The sequence below is a fragment of the Ctenopharyngodon idella genome, chromosome 18 (genome assembly GCF_019924925.1).
Source record: "Ctenopharyngodon idella isolate HZGC_01 chromosome 18, HZGC01, whole genome shotgun sequence".
In the NCBI taxonomy this organism is placed as follows: Eukaryota; Metazoa; Chordata; class Actinopteri; order Cypriniformes; family Xenocyprididae; genus Ctenopharyngodon; species Ctenopharyngodon idella.
The window spans coordinates 5,034,242-5,046,516 of NC_067237.1; the positions used below are offsets into that span (position 1 = coordinate 5,034,242).

Sequence of the window (12,275 nt, forward strand, 5' to 3'; positions counted from 1 at the left end):
AAAATGACATAAAATCGCTTTGAAAACAGCTGACGAAAAGCAAAAACGAAGGTAACATTACATGAACTTAATATCTAATGTTATACTTTGTTTTTACGTTCATATTGGAAGGGGATTACGTCAGAAACGCACAAGTTTATCCGCCTAAACAGTAGTACGACTCTGTGTGTAACTATATGGCTCTTTTTTTTTCTTTTTTTTTAATTTTCTAATAAAAGTAGGATTTATGAATTATTCACATTTTATTTTTAAACCCTCCAGTTACTGTTACACTTCCATAGGTACACTTACTATGGTATTGAGGATATCAAGAATTTATAGGCCTACATTGTAAACATTCAGAAACCTAAACATAAATTTATAAACTGATAAGGAAAATCCCTCACGTTTTGACCTTCTCCGGTGCATCCTCTTGTGAAAAGGTAGCACATTTTAGCATACTTTTAAAAAGAGTATTTAAAGAAATAATAAACAATATTACGAACTGCATGTAATGTTATCTGACACTTAAGTGCATATTATTTACAATTAAATGACAATTTATTAGTTTACTAATTTACATTTAGTAAGTTTACATATCATAATACAACTACTTGAAATTAAGAGTGCTTTTTTGACCCACTTAAGTTGGACTTAAAGGGATAGTTCACCCAAATATGAAAATTCTGTCATCATTTACTCACCCTCATGTTGTTCCAAACCTGTATGAGTTTCTTGGAATGTTGGAAACCAGACAGTTGAAGATAGCCATTGACTTCCATAGTATTTTATTTATTTATTTTATTTTTTTCCTACTATGGAAGTCAATGGCTATCTTCAACTGTCTGGTTACCAACATTCTTTAAAATATCTTCTTTTATGTTCAACAGAAGAAAGAAACTCATACAGGTTTGGAACAACTTGAGAGTGAGTAATGACAAAATTTTATTTTTGGGGTGAACTATCCCTTTAAGTACATCATATGTAATTTCATAATATATCTGTTGTCTTTGAAATATGGTTGAAGTGTCTGTCGAATGTACTGACAAGCATGTAAACTATTGTAATATCACAAAGTGCACTTTTAAGAAACACTCATGAAAGTGTGCTTTCTTTAAGTAGCTTACACATAAGTGGCCTTTTATTTCATTATTATTATATTATCTGCAGGTAAGCTACAGTTTTATTAAAATATACTTTTAAGATTTTAACTACTCTAAAAGTGCAGATTCAGTACTATTAACTTTTGGTTTTTCACAAGGATCATTCTGCTGTCACTGGGCACCTGCTTTATATTTTGTATCGTGACCTGATGTGTATTGTTTATATGTAGGCTATTTGAGGTGGGAGCGGTGGCAGCTGGCACAGGTGTGTTGGGAAGTGTCTCACCAACTTCCCTCACCATACCACATTCCTCACATACTCTTGGTACAACACAACAAGGAAAACAATAAACATTAATGTTTGATGAATTAACCCTGCCTGGACCGACTGGTACAACTGGAAAATCCAGCATTTGTTCTCCACGGCATGATTTGAGCAACCCAGACACTTCACGCAGGGCGTCCATTAGGATACATGCCTCAGCTGAGCGCTGGACATGTGTGGAGCTGCTGGGAGCGGAGCAGGACTCGAGGCAGAGGAGGACAGGATGGAAGGGAGGAGGAGAAAGAGATGTCGGAGGGAATGATCAAACGAGAGGTGGAGGAGAGAGCTGGAAGAGAGTGGAGATGGATGAGGTGGGTGTTTGGAGTGCTGAGAGCCTTGTGAAAAAGAAGTGTGCTTAATTGTATCGAATGTACATTGTAGTGTTCTTCAGTTCTTAAAAGTATATTTAAAAAAACTGTATTGCAGATAATATAATACTGAAATCAAAGGCCATTTAAAGGGATAGTTCACCCAAAAATCTTTTGAAGAATGTTTGTAACCAAACAGTTGAGGGGCACTATTGACTTCCATAGTATTTTTTTCCCCATACTATGGAAATCAATGATGCCCCACAACTGGTGGGTACTAGTGAGTGATTCCCTTAAAGGGACAGTTCAACCAAAAATGAAAATTCTGAAGAAGATGCCTGGGCAAACATCACTCATAAATTCCTTTGATTTAGCCAACTGTACCAATACTATGATTCACTTTCTCTGTTTCTTTTCCTGTCAGACTGCATTGGAGAAACTGGCCGAAATGGAGTCAGTGTCTGGTTCCAATAGTAGCCGTGTGGTTGGTTGTTTTGGAGGAGTCTCCTCTGCACCCGTCCGTCAGTCTGACTGAAGCCGCGGGTCGACTGCTCCTCGCCGGGCTGCTGTGTGCAGCGATGGCTCTTGGTGATTTAGCCTTCCGCTTCCTGATGTGTAATGGACAGAAAGTAAAGCAGGTCAGTCTACTACTGAATTTATTTCAGCTCTTAGATCTAGAGGAATTTCAAATGTGCTTCAAAGCAATAGTGTTTTTAGTTTTGCGTCTTTTGCCAGCTTATTAGTGTCTACAAATGAAACTGTCATGTAAATAAATATTTCTGTATTTGTATGTGTGATTTTCTCAGAACCGCCCATACAATGATGAAGTGATTGTGAGAAAAACTGCTGAAAACCAGCAGCGGGCCAGGTAAGAGAGACCAAATCCTGTACGTGTCACATACCAAATACCCAGATTCTCTTGTTCACATAATTGCACATTTAACCCTCCTGTTGTGTTGAAAATATGAGTGTGTGCAGGGGGTTAAATTGACACCCACTGGTTTCTGTGCAATTCACCATAAATTAACACTAAACACTGCTTTCACAAAAAAACTCTATTGTAGCTTGTCAGAGACTAAAAAATATAAAATATTAGAAATTATTAACTCCTATTGTGTTAAAATAGTTTCTTTCTTTGTAATAGGAGTCAGTTTGAACTACATATTTACATGTTCAAAATTAGCTGCACAGACATAAAATAAAACAAGAAACAGCGAATTCTCCTTGGATGATTCAGAAGATGAGCCCTTAATTTCAAGTCTTAAATTTCATAAGTTTCACATGTATCTCATATTTTCGTCAAGCTACAAATAAAGCTGTTTTTTTTTTTGTTTTTTTTTTGTATAGCCTTTCTAAAAAACATCTACGTGTCAATGCTTTGCACACACATTCATGATCCTAAATGAGAAAAAGCTTCAAGAATAAATGTTTCAAGCAAGAATAAATGTTTCAATAATGTTTTAAGCAGTTTAAAAATCAAATATGGATAAAATTGACACTCATTACAATAAAAGAGGAATTTTATGGGTTCAATAGGCCTATAAGTTGGTAACACTTTACAATATGGTACCGTAAGTTAACGTTAGTTAATGATGCATTTACTAACATTACCCAACAATGATCTGTACATTTGTTACAGTATTTTTTAATCTTTATTAACTTGGTTTAGTGAAAATACACGTTCATTGTTATTTCATGTCAGTTCAGGTCCATTAAATAATATTAACAAGACAACTTCTGATTTTAATAATGTATTAGTGTTGAAATTAACGTTAACTAAGATTAATAAATGCTTTAGAAGTATTTATCATTGTTTTCACACACAATTCTAAAGGCCTGTTCACGCCAAGGACGATAACTATAATGATAAAGATATAGTTCTAAAAATCATTCTAAGTATAAAATAATTGCAGACTCCTCATCACAACTATATTGATAATAGCACAGAGAAATGATTTTTGGTTACTTTATTTTACAGTGCTGTAGTTACATTGTAATTACTCAAATAAGTACTGAGTACTATTAATTAACTACATGTACTTACTATAGAGTTACAGTTAGGGTTAGTTACTTGTAATTATGCATAATTTACTGTTATTACTATAGTAAGTACATGTAGTAACGTGTAACTACGGCACTGTAATATAAAGTGTTACCCGATTTTTTTCCAGATGATGATCGATAAAACAATGACAGCCAATCAGAATCCATCCTGCTTTAAAGAACTCAAGCATTTAAAGCAGCAGACGAAAAAACTGGTGTGGACGCTAATATAGTTATCGTTATAGTTATCTTTATAGTTATAGTTATCGAACAGGCCTTAATTCAGTGGTCCCATGGTAACAAATAATGTTTAGTTCTTCTAATACAAATTATTTTTTTGCAGATTTAACATGTACTGAACCCAGAAAATTCCTTTAATCAAACCCTAAAGACTAGATTTCAAAATAAAACACAATGCTTGCTGCGTCCGAAATCACATACTCTCTTGAGTAGGTACTTATTTTGAATAAGTAATTACTTCACGACAGCTAAAAAGTATGTTCTATATAGTATGAATGTAATCCAGAGTTACTACATTCACTATGTTGTCATTATCATGTGATCTACCGGCATCAGTTGTCGCTTCACTGCCATTCACATATCCTCTCCTGTGGCCTCATGGGATAGTATTGTATGCACACTTCACGTCATCCGGGGACTTTTTGCCTATGAGTACTGTGAATTTAGACTACTACTCCAGAATTTAGACTGCTACTCTTGTCACGTAGCCTACTGTTTTTCACCTACAATAGGAAAGTATGTTTTTTTTCTGATTCAGCCTGTCTTCCTATGGTTAAAACCATTAATGTCATTTATCTTATTTGTATCAGTATAAATCCACAGCAGGATGCAGTTCATCTTGAATCCCAGGTTAATGTCCTAGCGGATGGTTTAGCGGTGTCCCTCCTCCACGAGCCCCTGCCGGACCCCAGCGAGCCCCACATACGAGGCCTCCTCACCAGACTAGAGGTTTGTCTCTTAAAGATGGGTGGTGCATTTGACACATTTGAACCATAGTAGGCCCATCCTTACTTTCTGTCAGAATGAACACTGTCATTAATGGAAAGTGTCAGCAGTCATTATGCTGTCATGATGAACTCATTGCATATTTCAAATCATGTTGCCGTTGGAAACAGACTGCTCTTGTTGATCCTGCTAGACATGAATTAGTGGCGTTTATAAATACCAATCATTTTTGTCTTTTTGAATTCAGACAGTGTCTCGGACTCTAAGCAGGGGTGGCTATGAGGAAGAGAAGGAGAAAAAGGACAAATGTGCACTTCAAGACAGAGTTAAACATATACGCTTTTATCTGCAGGACAGGTGAGCTGTACAGATGAACCTTATCTACATACACAGATGTGACAAATATTTACCTATTGTCACAAACCGTTCAGACTTCAGTGTGTGTGGACGTTTCTATGTTTGAACTCCACCTAAAATGTCTCACACCCTGTCCTGTCATGTATGATTTCAGACAGTAAACTGACATGCAAAGAAACATGCTTTTATTTTAATGTTCATGAGAAATAACCCCTCGTGAAAAAAAAGTGTGCTTAATTGTTTTGAATGTGCACTTCAAAATACTACTGTAGTTGACTTTCGTTCATCTTCAAAACACAAATGAAGATATTTTTGATGAAATCTGATTCCTGTCCCTCCATTGACAGCTATGCAACTACCACTTAGACACTTCAAAAAGTTCATAAAGAGATCGTAAAACTAATCCATATGAATTGAGTGGTTTAGTCCAAATTTTCTGAAGAGACTCGATCACTTTATACATTGAACAGATTTAATTTAGGCTTTTGTTCACATATAAAAATTAATCAACTCACACATCAGTTGTGGTAAATGGAAGCTGAAGCATGTTTGCTTGACGTGCGAGAACCAATGAGGTTCATTCTCGTGTTACGCAGCATGTTTGAGCTTCTGTTTATGTTCGCTGATCAATGTTTATTTGTGAATAAAAGCCTAAATTCAGTCTGTTCATCATATAAAGCGATCGAGTCTCTTCAGAAGTTTTGGGCTAAACCGCTCAATTCATATGGATTAGTTTTACGATCTCTTTATGAACTTTTTGAAGCATCAAAGTGGTGGTTGCGTGGACTGTCACTGGAGGGACAGAAATCTGTCAGATTTAATCAAAAATATCTTCATTTGTATTCCGAAGATGAATGAAAGTCTTTGGTTTGCAACGACATGAGGGTGACTTTTATCGTGTCACATCGCGCCGTGCCGCAACAGCTAAAAGCTGTCTACACTGAACGCGACAAGCCGACCATTGCAAAGCACTTGGACTACGTCAGAAATAGAACGGGGAATCCGTTGACTGTCGGGAATTTGCATCCAGTGTAGACATTATCACTGATTATAATGGGATCTTTTGTCTTTTGACGTGTCGCATCATGCCGCTCACGTCCGGTGTAGACACGGTGTAACCTTTTAAGTGTACTTAAAAAGAGAACGCTATCATGACCTAAAAAGTCAAATGTAATAACGTCATATTAATTTTTTACATTTTTTAAGTACACTTTAAATCATTGCTTTAAAAATCTTTTTTACACTTTAAAGAATTACGCTTACTTTGATGTGTTGACTAACATACCAAGTAGTACTTAATGATGGTTTTAACTGTAATGTGTTATTTGATATTAAATTTAGAATTAACATTTTAAATGTACTTTTAATTTGTAATTTATTTATTTCAAAAAGGTACAGTGTACATTAATCAACATTCATGAATGTAAATGTACCCAAATTAGCCTGAAGGCTAGTTTTCATTGGTACTAAAATTTACAAATGTGTAATTACAGATATATTTAAATACATGACATATAAGTTTCATTAGTAATGACACTAAAGTATATATTTTTTTTTTTTACCATAAATGCTTGTCATTACATTCGACAGTAAACTTTAACCATATTGCAAACAGAAGTAATTATGAAATTACATATAAAGATGTAGCTACTTAAGTCCTATTTAAGTAATTGCATTTTATATAAATTTAAACTTTAATACATTTTTATTTATTAATATGAAAGTGTCCGAAAACATTCAGTTCGCACTGAAGTATATTCTTTTAAAGCATATTATTTCTGTAATAATTACTCTTTTTAAAAGTATGCTATAGTGTAGGGACTGTACACTTGTATTGCCAAAGCTTATGACAAACTTTCAGACACACCTACTCATTCTTCATTATGACTATTTTCCACACTGTATAATAATAGTAAAGTCATTAAAACTATGACATACACAACTGGAATTATAGGAGGTATAGTGACCAAAATGTTACACAAATCGAAACCAGTTTTCTATTAGATTTTCTTTAAAGTCACCCTTTAGATTTCAACTTTGTTCATTCTCTTAACCAACATCTACTTGACTTATGAAAGTCCAAAATCTCCAACATGTTTATCACATTTGGCAAAAACAACTTTCTTTTTTCTGAACTGTTTTCTGGGTAGCTATTTGTTGTGAACCAGAAGTCAGCCTTGTCTTTTCATGGCCAGATAGAACTGTATTTTATGATGTTACAATGTTGTATTGTTGCGTGTGGGTTTTCTAATAGTTTCTAATGCTCATGTTCTCTGTGTCTGTCAGGATGAGCTCCCTGCGTTCTCTGCTGCAGGTTCAGCGGGAGTGTGAGGCGAGTGTGTGTGCGGTTCAGAGCTCTTTACAGAAGCGCTGGGCTCTGCTGGAGGACTTACACACCAGAGTGACTCTGAGCCCTGACAGCACACAGGAAAAACACGACCCTCACGCCGTCCTCACAGACACTGAGGTGATACACGTCTTGCCATATACAATCTTATATTGACCCTCTGTGATGAATGTTTACTGATATATGTGTATTTATTTATGTTTCAGAGCCTGTTCGCAGAACTCAGTCAGTTCAAAAGCAGAGTCCAACAGTGCCGGACGCAGCTGGAAACCAATATAAACCTTTTACAGGTCAGTACACACATTTATATAGTGCTTTTTGAATCATTTTACAGGTTTATGAGGATATTTTCAGAAATAGGTATAGTAAGACAAGTACACATTGCTAACATAGCGATTTTCATATTATAGGCCCGATTTCACCGACAGGGCTTAGATTAAGCCAGGATTAGGCCTTTGTTCAATTAGGACATTTAAGTAGTTTTTATAAATGTGCCTTAGAAAAAAAACATTACTGGTGTGAATCTTGAGACAAAACAATGGCACTGACATATTTTAAGATATGTCAGTGCAAGTTGCTTTCAGTTAAAACAGCTCAAACATGCATTTTAGTCTGAGACTAGGCTTAAGCCTTGTCTTTGAAACCGGGCAATAAAGTCTGAAATGAAGTGTTGTTTTTCTCAGGCACTTCGCAGCAGCCATCAGGGTCTGGCCGAGACTGTTGGTATAACCATCGACTCTAAATGGACCAAAGAATTATTACAGTCCAACACTGATCTGGTATGAAGACATTCACAGATAATGACAGCCTGTCAGATAGTCAAGTCAAATTTAATTATATACTGTAGTGCTTTTCACAATACACATTGTTTCAAAGCAGCTTTACAAAAAAACATGATTTTAATGTTTATAATATCTTAATGCCTTATAGTCACATTTCACAGATTAAAGCAGGGCAATTACAGAAGCTTGCAGTAGCATATCAAATACCGTCTGTATGAACATGCAATGGGAGTCAAGTCCTTATTCTCTTACCAGTAATTATATAGAGACAGTGATCAAAGATGGTGGCGTCCATAAAACTGAAAACTCTTATCACTTTTAACACAACAAGTTTCCAATCGAGCCACAAGTTCCAGTTTTTGTGCATATCTGATTGAAATCGGATTAGATTTAGCTATAACACTTTATTTTACGGTGATGTAGTTACACGTTACATATGCTTACTATAGTAATAACAGTAAATCACACCTAATTACAAGTAACTCTACGCTGTAAAAAAATCCCCTTAAAATTTACGGTAAAAAAACGGCAGCTGTGGTTGCCAGAACTTTACCATAAAAAATACGGTAGCAACGTTTTAGGTTTTACGGGACAGCACTTAGTTTACTGTCTATTTTACAGTTGAAAACCATAAAATTTTGGTTTATATTGTAATAATTACGGTTCATAACTGTTTATTTTATGCACTGTAAAAAAAAAAAAATCTGTTAAATTTACGGTAAAAAAACATATTTCATTAACTGATAAAATGTTAATTTACCAACCTATTGAAGTACTAATATCTGTTTTATACAAACACAGTGGTGATGAGAGTCACATGATGAATTAAAGTTCAAGTTCATCACAAGCAGCTTTTCCAAAAGCTGAAAAGGACAATACTAATATATAGAAGGTGCACAGTGTCATTCACACAAACACTAAACACCATCATGGTAACACACATGAAGTTTTAAAAATGCAATAAACATTAATTTAACAACATTAGATGTAACATAAAACCCTAATGTACATAAGAGATTAGAAAAAAAACAACAACAAAAAAAAAAAACAAAGAAATGAAAATACATCAAATGTGAAGTGTCACACAAGGAATTGTGGGAATGTCAATTTAATGTTTTTATTATACAATGACTTGTTATATTTCACTTCCAAAAACTGTTAATTTAATGGCATTTTGCTGTAAAATTACATTAAATGTACCGTAAGATCTATTACAGTTATTCACTGTATATAGTACAGAAACTTTCTGTAAACCAATTAACTGTTTTTCACCGTAGCATTTTTACAGTCTTTTACCGTTAAAATCAGTCATTTTTTACAGTGTAAACCAAACCCTAATCTTAACCGTAACTATATAGTAAGTACATGTAGTTAATTAATATTACTCAGTATTTATTTCAGTAAGTACAATGTAACTACGTCACCTTAAAATAAAGTGTATCCATATGTTGTTTGAAGTCCTATTCAAATTGCATTTCTGGAAGTCCATTTCAGTCGGACCTCTCTGATTGAATTTCACATAGTTTATGTGTCTTTCTCACGCCACATAAAACGTAAACGTCAGACGTTGTTATAGGAAACATGGTGAAAGTCACTGCAGAAACAAGGTTTTGTTGTTGCAAAGTGCCGGACAGCAGAAAATGACAAGTATAGTAACCCATACTCGGAATTTGTCCTCTGCATTTAACCCATCCAAGTTAGTGCACACACATTATTAGTAGTGAGTAGTGAACACACACACACAATGCAAGCCATGGACACACACACCCGGAGCAGTGGGCAGGCATTTGCTGTGGCGCCCAGGGAGAGATTGGGGGTTAGGTGCCCTGCTCAGTCGTGGATATTGAGGGTGGAAGATATTGAGGGTACCTACGTTTTTCCTGCTGGTATTGAGAATCGAACCCACAACCTTTGGGTTACAAGTCTGACTCTCTAACCATTAGGCCATGAATGAACATGGCCATGTATGAAGATAAAGTTGGACATAATTATATATCCAACTTTATATAAAGAGACATTTTATGACAAATTAAAAATAAATCAGGCATTTGAGATTTGCTCAATAGTATACATCGCTTTACAGGAGTGTACTTTATGTATGCAAAAAAAGTTGGGTATGATATATATCCCACTTTTTAAATAAATTTTTGTGATGTTATAAACAATCAATCAGCCAGGATAGGTAAGTATGATGTACTATAATATATTCTGAGATGTTCACCCAGGGCACTTTTCAGCGTATATTCTGACAGTTTAGAGGAAAACATGACTGAATCGAAACTATAACAGACAAAACTAGTGTGAAAGAGCATACTTTTGCTTTTGATATGATTTGATTTGTTCAGTAAACCATTCCGTTTCTTTCCGGTGACAGTTTTCTGAGATCCATGAGGATTTCACGTCTTTGGAACAGCAGACGTCAAATTTTGTGATCCACTTGAGAGGCCTGAATGCTTCTGAGGAGGGAAAGACAAGATTATCTCAAGATGATCTGGCACAAATCTCTGCACCGCCATCTCTTCCTGTTGTTCCTGTGTACGTTGCTGCTCCGGAAGCAGCACAATCACATTCTGACCCAGAAAGTGATCCGGAGTCCCCAGAAGCCTCACAGAAAACCCACTCCAAAATGTCCCCCTTCCATATGCTGTGTGGGATGAAGAGGAGGAGGACATCGAAGTAGTTGATGGTTTTTACAGGACATTTTTAATGCCTAGTTTTTGTTGTTGTTGTTGTTTTTGACAGCCTGTTGAGCAGGTGTAACAACATGTTTTATGCACTTTATGCACATTTTAATATATATTGAACATTTTAATATGTATATATAACATATTTATATAAATATTCTGATTTTTTTTTGTTTTTTTTTTTGGAATCTCTAAATAGTGTCTATACTGTGACTTGTGATTCTCTACTTGTAAAATGTGTAAATAAGATCTTTTTCATATGTATAATTAATAAAATAATATGAATAACATTATATTAAATATAGTACTGATTGGTTTTTATTAACATATAATATATACAGTAGTGGTGTCCAGAGGGGATATTTGTTTATAATGACCCTACAAATTCAATTAAACCATGAAAATATGAGGAAAATATTTTATTTTATTAAATATTTGAAATATGAGGGAAGAACAAACCTTTAAACTTGGTTAAGGTATATATCTTACAGATTTATTTAGGTAAACTACAGCTACAGGTTTCATTTTACTATTTTATTTTACAAAAATAATGCATAGAAAAACAAAAAGCTCACAGGGAAAAGCATACATTGACTACAACATAATCTATTATTAATATTTTCTTGGTTCTCCTGTTTTTTCATATAAGTTCATCATTTCTTTGCATGACAGCCTGGCCAAAAATTATGTCAGCATAATTTGGCATGTTTCATTGCATTATAACAAATAAAACAGTTGACTCCAAGCATGACTATGCAATATGCTTACAAAATCTTTAACAATATTGATATAAAAATGGACATTTAACTGAAACAAACAGTAAATGTGGAATATATATAGCCACAGAAAAGTTCTTGTCAGTGGTGGTCTATGCTGTTCTATAATATGTGACCACAAGAGGGCAGAATCCAATCAAAAATAACAGCCAACTCCCTCACGAGAGCTGAATTCCAATTACCATGCTTACATGATGCACTTGACTAAAAGGTATGCACTTTGTGGTTAGTAAGTAGTAAGTTAAATTGAAGATGTTGTGGGAAATATTAGTCAAACAAGCGTGGACACCTTTGGCATTCTATTTGTACAGTGACTGAAGAAGATGTATAATCTTTAACTGAATAATTCAATTCTAATCCCAATATTACTTAGGATGGATTGCATTCACAGCGGACCAAAAGCCAGTCTTCACGGTCTGTTCTCCATATATCCATATTTCAGCCAGATACAGATTTTACAGTCATTTTTTTTCTTTTTGCTGCTGTCACTCATGGCAATGATGGCCAAACTTTTCCACCAAATCATCTTTATAGTGGGAAAAATCTGCTCGGCTGCTGTAACGCACAGTCTGAAATAGTATTTCAATAGGAGATGAGTGTTCTTA

At 34.9% G+C, this 12,275-nt stretch overlaps 1 protein-coding gene across 1 annotated transcript; it reads left to right on the forward strand.

Moving 5' to 3' along the window:
- The first annotated feature begins 1,319 nt into the window (after window positions 1-1,319).
- si:ch211-151h10.2 (uncharacterized protein LOC567699 homolog) lies at window positions 1,320-11,194 on the forward strand. Its single transcript, XM_051870442.1, has 9 exons — window positions 1,320-1,718; window positions 2,140-2,353; window positions 2,522-2,583; window positions 4,589-4,727; window positions 4,972-5,081; window positions 7,368-7,548; window positions 7,635-7,718; window positions 8,112-8,207; window positions 10,585-11,194. Exons 1-9 carry the CDS (start codon window positions 1,558-1,560, stop codon window positions 10,888-10,890), a joined length of 1,353 nt encoding a protein of 450 aa, XP_051726402.1. The 5' UTR covers window positions 1,320-1,557; the 3' UTR covers window positions 10,891-11,194.
- The last annotated feature ends 1,081 nt before the right edge of the window (window positions 11,195-12,275 follow it).

Bases quoted from the DNA above. Each gene is read 5' to 3' on its own strand.
- si:ch211-151h10.2 (XM_051870442.1), top strand. From the start codon at position 1,558: ATGCCTCAGCTGAGCGCTGGACATGTGTGGAGCTGCTGGGAGCGGAGC. The intron at 2,584-4,588 runs GTAAGAGAGACC...TATTTGTATCAG, and splicing joins GAAAACCAGCAGCGGGCCAG to TATAAATCCACAGCAGGATG. The intron at 4,728-4,971 runs GTTTGTCTCTTA...TTTTGAATTCAG, and splicing joins GCCTCCTCACCAGACTAGAG to ACAGTGTCTCGGACTCTAAG.